Raw genomic sequence first — 19,226 nt, 5'->3', positions numbered from 1 at the left:
TATCAAGACAAGATCTTGTGCTTCCAGTTGGATGAAGAGACTCAACAGATGGTGGATGCTTTCCCTATCACAGTGACCCATAGGGTGGAAGTGATGGCAAAAGATGTGATCAAAAGTATCCGGACACCCCCAAAAACATACGTTTTTCATATTAGGTGCATTGTGCTGCCTACTGGCAGGTACTCCATATCAGCGACCTAATTAGTCATTAGACATTGTGAGAGAGCAGAAGGGGGGCCTCCGTGGAACTCACAAACTTCGAACGTGGTCAGGTGACTGGGTGTCACTTGTGTCATACGTCTGTACGAGAGATTTCCACACTCCTACACATCCCTAGGTCCACTGTTTCTGATGTCACAATGAAGTGGAAATGTGAAGAGACACGTACAGCACAAGAGTGTACATGCCGACCTCATCTGTTGACTGACAAAGACCGCCGACAATTGAAGAGGGTTGTAATGTGTAATAGGCAGATACCTATCCAGACTATCACACAGGTATTCCAAACTGCATCAGGATCCACTGCAAGTACTATGACCGTTAGGCAGAACACGAGAAAACTTGGATTTCATCATGGTACACAATGTGGTGATCCAATGGCAGGGTGTGGGTATGGTGAATGCCATCTGCCAGCGTGTGTAGTGCCAACAGTAAAATTCAGAGGCAGTGGGGTGGTCGTACTTTTCACGGACAGGGCTTGCACCTCTTGTTGTTTTGCTTGGCACTATCACAGCACAGGCGTACATTGCTGTTTTAAGCACCTTTTTGCTTCCCACTGTTGATGAGCAATTCCGGGATGGTGACTGCATCTTTCAGCACAATCGAGCACCTGTTCATAAAGCACGGCCTTTGGCAGAGTGGTTACACGACAATGGACTGGCCTGCACAGAGTGCTGACCTGAATCCTATAGAACACCTTTGGGATGTATTGGAATGCTGACTTCATGCCAGGCCTCACCAAGGGACATCAATACCTCTCCTCAGTGCAGCACTCCGTGAAGAATGGGCTGACTTTCTCCAAGAAACCATCCAGCACCTGACTGAACATATGCCTTCAAGAATGGAAGCTGTCATCAAGGCTAAGGGTGGGCCAACACCATATTGAATTCCAGCATTACCGATGGAGGGTGCCATGAACTTTTATTTTCAGCCAGGTGTCAGGATACTTTTGATCACATAGTGTATCATCGTACAAAAGATGTGGCAGTACACGCAACAAGCCTGGCCTGACAGCATACCCGGTCACGACTCCAACACACTGCACCATTATTCTCACCTTCACCACTAGCTCATCCTAGCAGATAGCGTCATCCTTCTCACTACCGACCAGCAGTCTGCCCCGGCGGTCGCGCCATAACCTTTATGCCCAACAGTACTACAGCTCCTGCACAGAGATCACTGAGGTGTCTTAAGCACTAAACTCTAAACTGCTCAGCCAGCACCACATGTATTGGCTGGGCACAGACGAGCAAGCCAAGCAGCTTGTTTGCAGCTGTTTCCACTGAGAACAACAGCAGCTGGGGCCCTGCCAGAGGTTCTATTACTGGCAGACGCCCTCCTGCTTGTGAGAGCAGGTTCATGGGCACATTCTGACTTTACGCGACCCTTCCTGGATACTAACTGGCTGATTATCAGTCAATGTGTACTCAAACTTTCTTATGTGGTTAACTGCCAGTCCACAAGTGTAGAAGCAATGATTGCTGTGCTCAGGAGAACTTTCACTATTGAAGGTCTTCCTCTGACGCTGATGTCGGACAATGGACCACAGTTCTGTTCCCAGGTTTTCAGTAAGTTCTGCCACCACTGCGGCATTCACCATCTGCTATTACAGCCTTTCTACCCCCAGTCAAAAGGTGAGGCCAAAAGTCTCATGCACTTGTTTAAGACATAGATGCGGAAATGTGTGCCCAACACTTCTCCAGATGAGGCCTTATGTTTCTTTTTAGTTAAAACAGGTTGACTCCAATATGGGAGCAAAGTCCAATGGAACTCCTTCATGGCCATCAGCTCTGCACACTTATCCACTTCGTGCTGTCACCATGTGTGGGGCCATGTGCAGCACTGTCTCCCCATTTCCAACTAGACACCTGCTTGTGAGCGACAAGGTTCAGATGCCAGGAGAAGTGGATTTTAGGAGTTGTCCAGTAGCAGTAGGGCCACTGTTTGTTCACTCTGGTCATGGGGGACTGAACACTGACGTGCCATCAAAATCAGCTGTGCCTGTGGCTGGAGACCTGGCTGGCCCCTCCTCCAGACCTTCCAGCAGTCGCCCACTACGACCTACATATCTCCTCCATCACATCCTCTGCTCCCTACCCTGCTCCTGGGTTGTTCCTGCCTTTGGGCTCTCTGCCTTGTGTGACACTCGAAACCTGCTCTCATCCTCCTCTGTTTGTAGGCTGTCGAGATGGACTGGATGTTGGCAGATGACCAGGCTGTGGTGCAAGTGTTGCCCCTGCCACTACTGTTTCCTTCCATACTGGGTCACAAAGTCAATGTGGCGTGGCCTTCGCCACCTGAGGCAGAGATGCACTGATGCCCATTGCGCTGCTGAAGCTGTCCCATACTTCCCATGATGTCAACCTGCTTCTGGGTACTGTTGGGATGCCTGGCTAGATGTGGGTTGCCCTGCTGAGATGCAGCTCATTGCTTTACCACAGACAAAGAGGTGTGGTAACGAACACAACTATCATCTAGGCATCTCGCATCGGCCAATGGTTCTGACAGAGGCCACTAGAAGGATACATGGCGGCTGAGCAACAATGCACGAAGACAGTTCAGATGCATTCAATGCCTCCTGCCACATTCTATGTAGGCGACTGACAACTGGCATTCGCCCTCATCCAACTCTGGCTCCACATAAAATTCACTTTGTTCTTGAAATCAGTGAAGAGCACTAAACAGATATGCAAGATTGATACCACTATTTGGTGGATAAATTTTCATGATGACCATGTGACATCTTCATTCCGTATGATAGTGTACTTTCCTGGGGTTAAACACAAGACAATCAGCAATACAATTAGCAGCATTCTATGCTGGCACGTTTACACCATTTTGGCCAAATAATCATGGCACAGAATTTATTTTCCCACTATTGTAATATGAACTGCCATATCTTTGATCAAACACCACAATGTAGAGATGCTACCCACATGCTTAGTTCTACTTGTTACTGAAACATCAGTAAATTTTAAGTAATTTCTTATTCATTACCAGTGCACTGATACAACAATAGAAAAACTATGGATAATGTTAACGCCATAAATTGCTCTTCTCAGAAGATGCATATGACATATCTATACATTTTATAAATTAGAGTTTCTTGCCACAATTTTCTGTCTGTATGTGAAAGCTAGTCTGAGGAACTACTGCAGAGATTTTGATTCTGTTTTTGCAATATTGTAGGTTGATTCACAATGGTTTGCTTATACAGGGTGAATCACCTAAAACTTGTCCCACAAATATTGCTAAACTGAAAATTGCAATTGACGTGTTGTTTTCACAGAATGAATTGGTATTCAGTGGGCCTGTATTGTTAGAAAATAAACAGATTGTAATAATACTTAGAAAGTGTATTTTTGTGCAAGCATATACTTTTTAAATGTAACAATGCCTATTGACATTAACAAACTATAAGTAAGGTAAATTAGAATGTCAAGGATGTTTGTTACAGGATTGTAGTGCAAATCATCTATGAGATATCATACTTTAGAAAGTTACCTTAGCAACACTTGTTTGTGCCATTCGACCAGCATAATTGCTAGGTACAACGTTGGTATGTTTACCCACAGCGTGCTTGTGTGTTCCTTGAAAAAGCTGCGACTTACTAGTCAGTTAGTGTGTGACAGTCAAAGCAAAAGGTCGTTAGTGGACGATGGAATTTACCAATGCAAAAAAACCTGACATGCTCATGGTGTATGGATAGTGTAGGAAGAATATTTATCAACCTCTTCAACCAGTTACGTGAAAGTGGTAGTGTAATACCTTGACAACAACAGAAGGAACCAAGTGATGACAGAAGATGGGGAAATTAATGTCCTCACTGCTGTTGCAGTTGATCCACATGTTAGCTCCTGTACAACTGCATGAGGAAATGGAATGAGTCAGGGAAGTGTCCTATGCATTCTCCACTGATATAGGCTCCATCCCTATCACATCTCCCTTATCAAGAGCTGCATGGAAATGATTATGAGAATCATGTTAACTTCCGTACATGGTCATTAAGACAGGATACTTGAGATGTATCATATAACTAGTTTAGTGACAAAGCCACATTCCCAGTCATGGCTAGGTAAGCCACCACAATATGCGCTATTGGTCTGTTGACAACCCCTGTTGGCTTCATCAGGAGGAAGTCAGCATCCATGGAGGACAAACCTGTGGTGTGGGATAGTGAACAATCAGCCTATAGGCCCATTTTTCATAGACAGAACACTAAAGGCGCACAAGTATCACAGCCTCCAACAGACCATATTCCGTAGATGCCAGAAGACTAGGAGGGACCTGCGGTACTAACATGATGGCTGTCTAGCCTACAGTGCACGAAGTACAACAGCTTGTCTTCGCGAATTATTTCCAAATTGATGGACTGGACACCGAGGACCTGTGCCTTGGCCCACCCATTCCTTGCAATTGACACCTGTAGACTTTTTCCTGTGCAAAAAGCTGAATGAAGCTATCTACAAGGACATACCAACTACATACAAAGATATGCAATGACTTGTTACTGCAGCTTAAGATATCTCCGCTGAAATGCTAGCTGTTTCATACCAGACTGAAAGCATGTATCGCTGATGCCAATGGCCATTTTGAACACAATCTGTGATGGTCAACTGTCTCATTATTGGTCAGAATCCACACAACTAGTATATATGCACTTGTGTTGCTCTTTACTGTGTGCTACTGCAGGTATTGTACAAGCATCTGTGTTGGAAATTTTCAAAATGTGATACCTCATGAACAACTCACAGTATAATCCTGCAACAAACACCAATGACATTCTAATTTACCCTGCTTTTAGTTTGTTAATGCCAATAGGCATTGTTCCAATTTAAAAAAGTGTACTTCTGCACAAGAATTACACTTTCTCACTACCAATCCATTATGTGAAAACCGCATATCAATAGCACTTTACATTCCCACAATATGTGTGGTGCAAGTTTCAGGTGATTCAACCTGTATAATTTATAATTGAAGTAATGATGAGTTTGTAATATTATTAATATTGTTATCGGTTCCATATTTAACTGTCACTGGTAGTCATATCTCATGGCAATGATGGGCACCACAAGCTGGTCAGCTGCAGAGGTGGTGTGTCTGGCGGGAAAAGCAGTAAGGTAATAGCTGCTGCACTTCCAAAGGGCAGTGAAGCTTGACCAGAGTCTGCACATATTATAAATTTCCCTGCTGTGTTTTTGTGTCTGTATGTGATGGCTAATCTCAGGAATTACTTTAGGTAGTTTGATACAGTTTTCACTAATACTTAGACTGAATCATGACGAAAGTTTGTGAATAGAATTTATTACCGCTATGCCAGATGACTCAACTGGTCGAATACACTTTGTCCATGTGAAGCTGGGGCAGTTCGTTAGTCTATTCTAATTAGGGGATTATCTGCTTCAACAATAAAAAACAATATTTTTTTCTAAAAAAATATGTTTTCCAAATTTTTTTGTGTTTTCTCCAATGTGCAGACAGTTCAGCTCCAGGCAACTATGAAAGCTTGCTTCATTAAATTTACTGACAAAGAGAAGTGGAAAGGAGTGACGGGATTGATAGTAAAGATGACAAAATGTGGAGTAAAATATTAAAGGTGTGTAAATTGTGACATGAGGGGACAATGGTATTGGTATTCAAATATTTACCGCAAAGTAAAAAAAGCAAAGTGCACACAATAAGTATGCCATTGAAAGTCTGGATAAATATGTTATTAGACAGCACTTTCTGCAATGTTATAAACAATAACAGGAAACATGAACTCAGCGAAAACTTCACAGCTTTTGTAGTACATAAGTGGACTTAAGAGGCTAACAAGGAAACTCTGAGAAAAATTGTTCCATCTATAGGAACTGATTTTAAAAAGCGTCACAATAAACAAGTTATCATGTGTGAAAGAGATGTCACTGTCTTGAAACACTCCCTCCTGTGGCGTGACCGCACAGAATGCAACATTTACAAGTGTGCGTGAAATGGCACAGGGTCCGTCCAAGACCCCGCAGTTCGACAATACCTTCGATGCCACCCACGAAACTTTACTGAGTATATATAAATGTACCTGTTATAAATATGGACAGCAATTCAACCTGGAGCCTACTCTAACGCCTGAGCGTTAGGAATACCTTCCGCACCCTTCGGTGCGCTCTGCCTTGCTTCAGGCATCAGAGCAGCCGAGAAGCTGAATTGGTGTCGAAATTTCTGACATGTATGTTTGTTTATAATGTGATTAGTAAAGTTGCTTGGGTAGCGCAGAGGGAATTGCCGAGCTGGGGAGGAGGGGGCGGAGGTAGTTAAGAAGTACACTTTGCTGTTTGATCCATGCATATCTTAAATTGCCCTCCCACGTGATGACGCCATTGGAGGGCGGAAAACAGAAGTGTTGAAGGAGCAAAAATACCCTTTACTGCTCTGGATGACGTTGAAATGGTCCTAGCAGAGGTTCGAGTCCTCCCTCGGGCATGGGTGTGTGTTTGTCCTTAGGATAATTTAGGTTAAGTAGTGCGTAAGCTTAGGGACTGATGACCTCAGCAGTTAAGTCCCATAATATTTCACACACATTTGAACATTTGACGTTGAAATTTCGCCCAGTGGTTCTGAACAATACTTAGTGGTTCAACCCTTTACACAAGAGCAAAAATTGCAATCGCGTCGCACACCCAAGTGGTGAGATCACGTTCAATGACGATGCAGCCCCACAGTCTCCCTAGAGAACTCTTGAAATGTCCGAGTGTGTCAGCAGTGTCAAAGGAAGCCGAGAACACTTCCTGTTGATCATTGCACTGCACTTTGTTGTTTTCGACCATGAAATGTGTGCGAAACGACGCCTCAGGGAGAGGAGTGGTGTCATTGACGACCTTTATGCCACCCCAGAGTTTTTCACGAAAAACTGAAGCATCGGAATTAAAGTAGTCAGTTGTTTGTTCAAACAAACTTGGATTCATACACATTACTCTGTGAGAAAATGTTACCACAGTCATAGAGCAAGAGGCATGCTGCCGCCAGTCGATGTTTAATTATTGTGCTACATGAAGCATTTGTGTCTATGCATGTACCACATAGATGCTCCAGTCTTAGAATACTGTGTGTACGTTGTTACTATCTCCCCTTCCCATTTCTTGCACATAAACATGTCAGTGCTGCCTCCCTGGTCAGGTCTTCAGTTTGCTTTGCCAGATAATATCTGTGACAGCCAGCCAGTACCTTACAGAGACATTCACCAAAGCAGCTGCTGACTGCACAAATCATAGTGGTTATTACCAGCATTAATTGGCAGTTCTAATAATGGATAAGGTAATAATATCTTCACATAAAGGAAAGACAGTGGCAATTTCTTGTTTTAAACAACTGTGGAAACAATACCTAAATATCTTTCAAAAAAAGAAATTTCATGCTAACAGCTGACATTTATATAACTACCTGATTACAATACACTGATCTTGTCCATATCGTTTCATGTGTGTGTAGCTGTTGTCCCCAATCGCAAATATGTGGGGTGGTAGTTCACCAATTTTTCTGTCTTTGTACAATTTTATTTGTTCTGCAGTATAAATTGGCAGAATTTGGTATGGGTTGACAGCAACAAGAATCGACCCAGTGTATGTCTGAAAGAAAAACACATTGTACACTCATTTTATCAAAACTAGAAATTTAATCATTGATAACTTTTGGTTTTGTTTGTATTTTACTTCATTTTACTCACACAATAGTCTGTAATACCAAGAAAATCATTAACTAAATTATGCAAAATATCAGCTTCATGTCTGAATAAATGGTAACTTGATACTGTGAGAGAGGAGAGCTTCTATTCATCAATATCTAAGACTGAAGCATGTGAGAAATGTTGATACACATACGGAAAGACATCATCACATTATGAGCTTCTGCCACTTTAAAAGCATATTATCATCAGCAAGAAAAGACAGCTAAAAACAAGGAACAGGAAAGCAAAAGATGTAACTGTAATGGAGGAAAAGGAACATTGTACTACACTATGAACCATTACACAGAGTAGCTGCTTACTACAAGAATACAGAAGTAACAGTAGACTAAAACAGTTCTGATTTTATAATCATATTAGGTAACCAACCAGTTCTAGTCAATAAACTTGTAAAGTGATTCACCTGAACTGTTGGGTGCTTTGAAAACCTTTTATTGAAGTTAACATTACTTGAAAGTTGAAGCTACATTCTACAATTTTACAAATTATATTGGTATCACAGAATATTATTCCTGCCAATACTGCAGAAAGAGATCTAATTGCTACTCATCACTAACTTACATAGATATGAAATAGTATAGATTGCTGATCAACACACAGAGGAGATGATGAGTGGCAGACAGGCATGTTTGTAAGAAGACTGTTAAAGTGCCTATCTGCTGCTCAAATGCCTTCTTTATGTTGTGAGCAGCAATCTGCCCTGTTTCATATTATTATTACTCCATCCCAGATTTTCCATTCTTTAACTTACATATATAAGATTCTCATTGTAACGAATTAACAGGTTCCTCAATATTCCAGCTTCATGGAGGTCTCCCAGAGATATCATGTCTTCCACCCCTTGCACTGAGGTGGCATGCATCGCCTTGATACGCCTCTCCGGTGTGAGCCACTGCTCCTAAAACAATAAAATTATATTAGTGTGTTTTATAAATTAACACTTTTGATAAATGTACACAACACTTAAAACTGGAATCAGTTATGTTACTTTTTTAAAAAATTGTCTTGGGTACCGCATGCACAACTGAATGAACTAGTTTGTTTGTGTAATTATTTATTAGTATTGCACAAAACTTAAAATCTTTATTTCTTCTTTGTTTCTTGTTTACATCCAAAGTGGGAATATTTGCGCTTTATCCTTGTTTTTGATTTGCAGGGATCAAAGCAGAGTTCAATACAAAACTGAGAAAAAGGAATGACATTTCGAAGTTTTTGTTCACTGTAAACCTAGATTACATAAGATGGAGCATTAGTTCTCTTCAAGATCATACTGTTATTTGGAGTGTTAGGTGAGGCAATACCATTGTTCATCTGAAGTGAATGTGCAAAAATACAGAAAATCTCAATTAGGATTGTCCTAATTTTATTTGAATCCAGCCTCTCCTGTCTACTTTCCCACCTTTTTATGGTCACAACTGAGTGGAACATGTCCCATTTTGATTTGATTTATTCAGCAAACAGGAAATGGTAATTTTTTTGCATTTTTATATCGATGTACTTTACCTAACATGTCATTGTCGCAATGGGCAAAATTGTCAAGTCTTATGGGTTATTGGAACATTAGTTCACTACTGATACACTGTTACTGATTTAAAAACTGAATTGACGGGTGTGTAAATTCAGGCTGAACAGTTCAACAGAGATCTGGCATATTACACTCAGTAATTCAAGTTTTATACTTTCTTGTAACAATTGTAGTGTTGTAAATGGGATTCGAAGGCCATCAGAGTGACTGCAATCAGAAGGCTAGCACCATAATATAAACCTTACGACTATTTTTGTAAATTTATTGTTGATATTAAATGATGTGGTAATTACTGATTTAGAAAGAGCAGATGCATTTTTGACATGTACATATGTTTTTTTTAATAGCTATCATTGTTTTGTGTATGATCGAACGTGTATCATCAAATGTAAACAAGTTACATAAACGAAACTCGCTGGTAGATTAAAACTGTATGCTGGATCCAGATTCGAGCTCGGGGACCTTCGCCTTTCACGGGCAAGAGTTCTATCGACAGCTATCCAAGTACTACTCACCACTGGTCCTCGTAGCTGTACTTAGGCCAGCATCTCATCCCTTACCACCCAAACTTAACGGAAGTTCTCCCGCTAAATTTGCGGTATTAGCACTACTGGAAGAAAGGATATTGCGGAGACAGCAAAGCCGCAGCCTGGGGATGTTTCCAGAACGAATTTTCCACTCTGCAGCGGAGTGTGCGAACGCTGCACACCGTTTTAATCTGCCAGGAAGATTCACATCTGCGCACACTTCGCTGCAGAGCGAAAAATTCTTTCAGGCTATGTACATGAGTACAGAAAATGATCGACAGTAGTTATATCTTTCAAGTTGTGGCAGTGTCTTGGAACAAGCGATTCCTATAATTTGCAATAAATTTTTTCACCATCTAGATCACAATTAATAAAAAGAACCTTTGTAAGTGCTCGTAAAGAAAAGAACCTTTGTGATCGGGACAGTCGAAAAACTGTTATAAATTAGAAATATCGAACATCTCAAGACACGGCAGTAACTTAAAAAAATATTAAATTTATCTTTCTGTGCGATGATTATTGCTAAGCACTGTAGTTCATTCCAAGTCGTCAGCATATCGTTCTAACTCCTCCGCCTTCAGCTTACATCTTCAGTGGACATTTTACTTTCTGCTCCAATTTCAGGTTTCAATTGATGCTGTAAGCTAATCTTGCCGATACACAAAACAGTGAAGAAATACTTGGAAGAAACTTGACAACAGAATTGCTGCTTTCCGTCCACTAACAATGCTTACTGCACTAGTTACAGCTGACACTCATTATCATTCGTATTCAATACAGTGCAACGCTAAAACATCCCCTGTCCGTTTCATACATGCAGTAGAGCCTTACCACCAGAATTGGCACAATTTGTGGCAAATTTGCAATCTCTAATAATATATGGTAATCCATACTTTGAAAGTTAATAATAATTTTTTATATTTCTCTTTTGGAGCACATTAACTGTCGAATGTAAGAAACAGACATCTATCGCTATTATCACAACCTTTTACTTTACTATTAGTTTTAATTTATAGACATATAAAAACAGGAAAAAGAAAAAGACAAAAATGAAAGAAAATTGAAGTTTTCGGAGTAGAAAGCTGAGAATACTTTTTAGTTTTTACTACTGATTATTATCGCCCTGTTAAGAAGCATGTTTCGTCAGTTGAAACAGGTATTTTTTAATGTTTTTAGATGTTAAATGAAGCTCTTACATTCTGCACCACTGCTTAAGTCTAGTATTTACCAGATGGTATGATTAGAATATGTAGCTTGAAGTCCAGCCATTGTTTAATAAAGGCTACATAAATGATTACCGCAATAACAACAAAAATGAAATCATATATACCATTAATTTTGCATATATATTTAAAAGAATATATGTTTTCAACACGAATTTTATAATACTGCAGAGATATATTATATTTTTTAACGTTGCTGCAATAGTCATGAAGAAGTTGATGAACTGAGTACTGGTACAAAGCAGTGACACATAGCATAACAATGCCTGCCATTAACTTCCAGGTCTGAGTGATAATAAAGGCAATGGCATTCGGAGTGGGCAGAAGATTCTCAACAATTCGTTTCGTACAACTAAACTACCAAATTGTCGAATTTTTGCCGCGCGGGATTAGCAGAGCGGTGTTAGGCGCTGCAGTCATGGACTGTGCGGCTGATCCCGGCGGAGGTTCGAGTCATCCCTCGGGCATGGATGTGTGTGTCCTTAGGATAATTTAGGTTAAGTAGTGTGTAAGCTTACGGACTGATGACCTTAGCAGTTAAGTCCCATAAGATTTCACACACCTTTGAACATTTTTTTGTCGAATTTTTGTTGATCGCTATTAGAAGGAAATGTGGGGAGTGTAGTACACTGACTTTACACCGACATTGGATATAATGCAGCGAAAATTACTTATAACTGAAGCATGGGATACTACCCATCTGCTTTTAGGCATGACGTCATCAACTTCATCATAGTTGCAGGACCGTAGAGACATCTATCGGCAGCTCGGCGTTTGAGCGTACGCATATCCGTTTAGCACTACCATCGCCCACTACTAGCTGGCGAGGGCACTAAACATGCTTGTCGAATTGGCTGCCAGCGATTCAGTTATCGCGAACTGTTGCCGCAGCTTCGAAATGATTGAAACAGTCAATGACTTCGCTTTTCCCCCCAAAAACTGGACTGGTATCGCTCGTATTGCAGTTACCAACACGAAAAAATGAAATAAAAATTTACATCCGTGAAATAAATCTTGGGCACTCTTCCAAGTTCTCAACATCGTAAAAAAATTACTTTGTCAAGGAAAAAGTTTAGGGTTACGCATCCCCCAGCGTTCCCCCAGAAAAACAGCACTGCGTGTATGATATCAAGCGAAATTTGTGCTGGGCTATGATTTATTGATAGGGAGTACGCAGCAATTTATCTTGGGTCGAGTGTAGTACACAGATGTAGAAGCATTCGTAATTTCAAACGTGTCACAGGGAAATGTATTCGGACCGTTACTGTTAATCTTGCGTATTAATGACCTCGCACAAATATTGAGACAGATCTTCATATGGTTTGAAATTGGTGCAAAGGTTGGTGACTTGCTTTGAATGTAAAACTGTACACTTCACAAAAAAGAAACATGGTATCGTATGACTGCATCACTGTGTCTTAACTTGAAGAGGTTAATCCATACAAATACCTGGTCGTAACAGTGAGGATATGAAATGGAACCATCACACAGGCTCAGTTGTAGATGAAGCAGGTGGTCATTCGTAGGATGCTAGAAAAATGCTATTTGTCTACAAAGGAGCCTGCCTACAAACCCATGCTAGAATATTGCTTATGTATGTGGGATGATGCAGCCGACCGTCCCAGATTTTGCGCAACAGTACCGCAACGGTACTTGTAATACCGCATTGGAAGAATTAACAAACAAAAAAAAAAAGTCCCGCAAAACTGCTAATATGTCCCGCATTCCGGTAATTTTCACATTCCACCAAAAAATCTTAATTTCATTTGTCACAGGAAATATCAAGTTATCAACACACAATCTCTGTGTGACAATGTGCAATAGCATTCCCTGCCAAGTGAAAGTGAAAGAGAAAGAAATGTAGCACAAGAATATTTTAGACAAAGTGAAAAAGCGCAAGTACACTAAAAGTTGGCCGAATAGTCTGTTACGATTGGGATGTGGAGGGGAAATTCTCTCGTTTTGCTGTGAGAGGGAAACGCTGACACTGGCGCTACGGTTGCGCGTGCCGCGTGCGAGTATCAAATAAATTTCACGCAGGTGAAACACGCATTCTTGAAAGCGATCTAACGGTGTTGTAATACAACGCAGTTAGCACAGGAAAAATAGCGAACACTGTTAGATCACTGAGGTTGGAAGCGACATGAAAAACAAGACCTTCGAGGCAAAGCGATTGTCCGCGGTTTAAATGAGTCCGCGCTGTGACACGACATTGTTAACTTATGTGTCTGTCTCGCCCAGTTTCGTGAAGTAGTCTGCTCGTTTTACTTATCAGTGCCGCCAACTGCGAAAAAGTGAAGTTGTGAATTCAAGCAAGAGTCGCAAAAAGAGTTCTCTTTTATAAAATGGCTCTGAGTACTATGGGACTCAACTGCTGTGGTCATCAGTCCCCTAGAACTTAGAACTACTTAAACCTAACTAACCTAAGGACATCACACACATCCATGCCCGAGGCAGGATTCGAACCTGCGACCGTAGCAGTCGCACGGTTCCGGACTGCGCGCCTAGAACCGCTAGACCACCGCGGCCGGCGTTCTCTTTTATACAAAAGTGTTCAACACCTTCTGAAGTACGTTGCTCACTTCGGCAAACACGATACACAACACCATTTAACATCTGACAAGCATAAGAAAGCGCTGGCCGCTGCAAGTACATCGTCATCACTGTGAACTTACTTCCGTCAGGAAAAATACGGCGATCGAGAGCTTGCAAGAGCTGCTGGCTTGTGGACCTTCCACACGGTAAGTCAAAATCAGAGCTTTAGATCGATGGACTGCACTTCTAAATTAATTTAAAAAGTATTTGAAAAGAAGTTTCGCTGCGGGAAAACCGAATGTGAGGCAACTGTAAAAAGCGTGATTGCGCCGTATTCTTAATAAGTCTGAAGGCAGAACTTAATGATACCCCATTTATCTGTGTATGTTCACATGTTTCGAACGATAAGGACGTCAAAATATTTCCAATGCTAGTGCGGTACTTTCATCCTACAACTGGAATTAACGTCAAAATATTAGATATCCTGAATGTACCTAGCGAAACTGTAGGCATTATATATGATTCTTTAACGGACATTCTTGAAAGGCACGACCGGGAAGAGACAGTGAAAGGAATTTATGCAGATAATAGCAACATAAATTTTGGTGGAGTTCAACATTAAGGACAGTGTAACGTTTTCCTAGAACTCCAAGAGGGCTTAGGAAGAAAATATTTGGTGTGTGGTGTGCAGCACAAATCGCACAAAGCGCAACACGAACATCCGCCGATTTGTTGCCAGTGGACGTCGAATATATTGTTACGAAGATATATTCGTACTTTTGTGTATGCACAATGCGTATAGAGGCTTTCAAAAAATTTTGCAGAGAGACAAAGATGCCGTACAAAAGAATTTTGGGATATATGTAGTAAAACAAGATGGCTTGCGCTCTTGCCTGCAGTTGAAAAAATCTTGGAAGCTTTCTTTTTATCGACAGAAAAACGTCCAGCTGTACTACACGCATTCTCTTCTCAAGAATGCTCGCAGCTGTGGCTAAAATTCGAACATGTTCAAGCTGCATTACTTAACGATTCTGTAAAAATGATGGAAGGAGATAAAATTAGCTTGATGAAAGTTTCTCACTTGTTTGTGGATCTGAAAAACAAGTTTTATTTAGCGTATGGCTAATCAGACATATCATGAAATTACATATACATATGCACATATTGACACACAAGAAACTTAAGTTTGTCTTTACAACTGAATATCCAGTCCTTCAATCCAGCGCACTGCATCTGGAGTTGCTAGCAGGAAGTCCTCTTTGGCGCCGTGATAGGCTCGAATCTTGCATTCACTGACAATGTGGTGAACAGTCTGGTATGGAGCCCCGTAGTCACAAGCTGGATCAGGCGGCTTCTTCCACTTAAAGAGAGCATCCCTGCATCGGCCATGGCTGGTACGGATTCTGTTGAGAATAGACCAGGTCTTGCGTGGTAAGTCGAATCCACTTGGAAGTTTAGCACCTGAGAAGATGTTATGCAGGTGCACATCTGTCACTGCTTCCCACCGACCTTTCCATTCTTCAAGAGGTTTGAAATTCTTAGCAACCATGTCAGTAGCATCGCACAGAGTTGGATGACGTGATTTCAGGTAGCGTTGCTCACGTCCGTAGGTTTAACCTTAAAATACCCTACACGTGCCTCCTGGGTGGTGCTAATTGAGCAACAGTGATTACAGGCAGCCAGACTATCCATAGGATCTCCTGGCAATGACATATCAACTAAATAGCAGAAACAGTTCTTTTCAGAGCTCATTAACAAGAAACACTGAAAAACAAATACACCAACCGCTTAGAAAACGATTGCATTCCTCTGAATATAGGAAATGACTTTAAAAAGCTTTTGGAGAGCGGGCAGATCGACAGAAATTATTTTATTGGGCATGTACGTAATTTCAATCACAGCTGCATCCAGTACCTACAGAAATGTATTCACCAGTACAGTAAATTCGAAACATATGATTGGATTGAGCTAAACCAGTGCCTGGAAAGGACTGAAGTAGAGCAGATTACCAACAGTTAATGGTGTAGATGCCAACGACGGTAGCAGAGGGTAACTTACTTACCGAAGTAAGCTACGTCTCAAATTACTGTATGTGAACCACGAAGAGATGGGAAGAGATGAAGAGCAGTACAGAACAGGTGTTCTGAAAATTTAATGGACGGCACATAGCACATAAATACTGTGTGACCAGGCTCCAGTACCGCCTCTGTTTACCATGGACGGACACACTCACGGAACGATTATTTCGTTGGTGGACGCCATGTGGCCATCGGAAAAATCTTGACATGAAATTGAAACACTAAGTGCAATAAAATTTCATATGGGATCTTGTGAAAATTTTAATGAAATTCTAAATCATAACCTACAATTAATCGCAAAATGTCAGTCATGTTATAAATACGAATTTAAAAATAAGTGAACATGTTAGTAGCTTACGTTTCATTTATAATTTCAGCGCAACCGAGACCTTCAGTCCCCCAACACCCACAAAATGTCCCGCATTGAGTTTTTATAGCATTGCCGCTTTAGCGTGGGACCCGTACCAAGGAGGACTAACACGGGTTATTGAACGCATACAAAGAAAGGCAGCACGAAAGGTCACAGGTTTGTTTGCCCACAAGAAGAGCGCCACGGAGGTGGTGGAAAAAATGAACTGGCAGAAATTTGAACACCGAAGTCAATTATTCTGCGAAAGCCTAGTCACAAAAACCCCCTACCTAGCTCTCCCGTTGGGATCACGAAGACAAGATTAGGCTAGTTACAGCGCGCACAGTAGCATTTAAGCGACCTTTATTCACGCCTTCCACACGTGAATGGGACGGGAAGCAGCCCAATTACTGGTGCAGTGGTAAGTACCCTCCCCCACTATTTGCAGAGCACGGACATAGACGTGCCAACTTTTGCTAATACCGGACTAAAGAGCCTAATCTACTCTGATCGCCATAAAAAGTGTTACACCCAGTGGGACAAGTAGGATTGCAATCATTGTTGGCAGGCAGGCAGGTAGAAGGTACCATACACACGAAATGATTACACTTTCAACTTTGAAGGACCAACATGTACTGCGTTACATCGCCGCGAAACGTATGTGTTAGTATGACGTGCCCGCATGGTTGTGAATAGAAGCGTTCAGAGGTCGCGGCATGGGAGTTGTACAAGCCTCGGACGTACAGTCTGTTAACCCTAGGGCGCCCAAGCCTTTTGTTCTAACTTGGGTGCCTAAGGGGGGGGGGGGGGGGTTCGGCGAGCCCACAGGTATTAAATAAGTTTACTGACGAAAAATTACAAGTTTCAAAATGGTTTATGTATTTTAACTAAGGCATCGGTTTATAAATGTTGTTAATTGTTATAAATATTGTATTGAGTGAATAAAAAATTGACATATTACAATACACAATTCAGATATGTTCATATACAATAGACTTTTGGTTTACTTAGATTGTTGTACTTCTGCTTCTTTGTTTTAGCTGCTCTTACACAAATATGGCACCGACATTTCCCTGCAGGAGGCTGACGTGCTTCTGTTGTCACTTCTTTGATTTTCTTTTGTAGAATAGTCTCCATTGATTGAACAATTTGGTTAGATAACCCTCTTGGATTGGCACTTCTTTCTTCTACCTGCAATTTCACTAGTTCCATCCCAGCTTGCAGAAGATAGAGTTTCCGTTTGTTGTGTGTCTTTTCATTCCATCTTGGATGTTGCTGGATGAATATGGTGGTTGCATTGATAGCACAAATGTCGATGAGAGAGTAAAATACAGATAGAGGCCATCTCTTGGTTCCCCTCTTGCAGGTGTACATACGCGCCATTTGATCAATGGTATAAATTCCACCTTTAGTGGAATTATAATATGCATTTATCTTGGTTTTATTCTTCTCTCCTCCAACAGTGACTTTATCTTGGTGCATTGTAAGTTTTTACATGGTTTCGGTTTTGCTGTGTAGGACACCAAAGTTACTGGGGGCCTACATGTTGGTAACTGCACTAACTCACTGCAAGTTTACAAGATAAATAACAGCTGACTGACATCAACAATCACTTCCTCTGAAAGTAAACCGATTGTTGTGAATATCAAGAATATCAATCAACAAGAAACTAACTTGCATTGTTGTAGAGATGAGAAATACGAAATCCTACTGAGGGAAATTTTCTATAGCATAGAAGTCTAGGGGGGGATGTTGGACCCATAATAAGTTTATTTATTTTTTCTTTCAAAGCAGGAATTTTCTATAAAATATATTGACACAAACATTTCATAAAATAGCCAAAAAACATGAACTCAAAGGGAATATGTAGTATGAAAGTTACTTGGGCAAAAGCAGGGGACATAAAAAAATTGTGGGTTCAACGAACCCCCCCCCCCCCCCTTAGGCGTCCTAGGGTTAAGTAACATCGTAGTCGGGTTAATCAATAAAAAAAATGTATTTGACAACAAACCAAAACCTATACATACATCATATATGAAGAAAAGAAAAATAAATAATACGTCCAATCGCATGGAGCGCCGATAACTGCTTGGCATCTGCGGGGCATCCTTGCAACCAAGTTTTCCGCGTAACAAAATGAAGATCTGGAGTCTGCATTCCCCAACAGACATTCCCACATCTCACTCCTCATTGATCGTGTTCACGCCGCAATCAAGACGAAGAGTGGACATGAGGGTTTGAAAATACACACTCAAAATCTGGTACTGGAAAAGACTGAAAACGATAGAAGTTCTAGACAACTAACTTTCGTGAATGAATACAACATTTAATCAGGTGTAACGTCAGATGACAGTAAGAAAACTGTCCGATGATTCCAAAATTTCTTTTTATGTCCATCTACCTTTCTTAGTCCATTACTCTTGATTGTAATCATATATTAGCTAGTATCCCTGCCCTCCCCCCCTACTCGCCCCCCCCCCCTCCCGCTCTCTCAACCATCATTAACTGTAGCGCCTAGCGCATAACTAAATTTTAGGTTGAAAAAGAATTTTCTTGAGCACTTATTTTTTGAAATGATGAAAGATATTTAGTTCATGTGGGTGTTTTATAAAGCGTTTGCTTGTGTGTGAGTGTGTGTGTGTGTGTGTAAGCGCATATGCCTGTCTACTGTTGATGAAGGCATTAACGGCCAAGCCGGCCGCGGTGGCCATGCGGTTCTAGGCACTTCAGTCCGGAACCGCGCGACTGCTACGGTCGCAGGTTCGAATCCTGCCTCGGGCATGGATGTGTGTGGTGTCCTTAGGTTAGTTAGGTTTAAGTAGTTCTAGTTCTAGGGGACTGATGACCTCAGATGTTAAGTCCCATATGGTTCAGAGCCATTTGAACCATTAACGGCCAAAAGCTGTAATTGTGAAAGTCTTGTTGTGCCTATCTGTGACTTAGCATCTCTTCTCATAATATTGTTACACTCCATCCTGGATTTTTCATAAATTGTTAGACAATAGACATTACAACACCGAATACAAAGAACAATTCTTCCATCTACTATCAAA

General features: G+C 41.2%; 1 protein-coding gene across 1 annotated transcript in view; it reads right to left on the bottom strand.

Annotated features, from left to right (window-relative positions):
- The window catches only part of LOC126237168 (myosin-VIIa), a 532,624-nt gene that overhangs the window by 83,533 nt on the left and 429,865 nt on the right, over nucleotides 1-19,226 (bottom strand). The window contains exons 5-6 of the mRNA XM_049947025.1: nucleotides 8,688-8,834; nucleotides 7,636-7,820 (exon numbers count right to left, since the gene is read on the bottom strand). Of these exons, the coding sequence (XP_049802982.1) occupies nucleotides 7,636-7,820; nucleotides 8,688-8,834 (332 nt within the window). The remainder of the gene's footprint in view (nucleotides 1-7,635; nucleotides 7,821-8,687; nucleotides 8,835-19,226) is intronic.

This window comes from Schistocerca nitens, chromosome 2 (genome assembly GCF_023898315.1).
Source record: "Schistocerca nitens isolate TAMUIC-IGC-003100 chromosome 2, iqSchNite1.1, whole genome shotgun sequence".
Classification (NCBI taxonomy): Eukaryota; Metazoa; Arthropoda; class Insecta; order Orthoptera; family Acrididae; genus Schistocerca; species Schistocerca nitens.
This window is presented reverse-complemented; position numbering and strand designations above follow the sequence as displayed.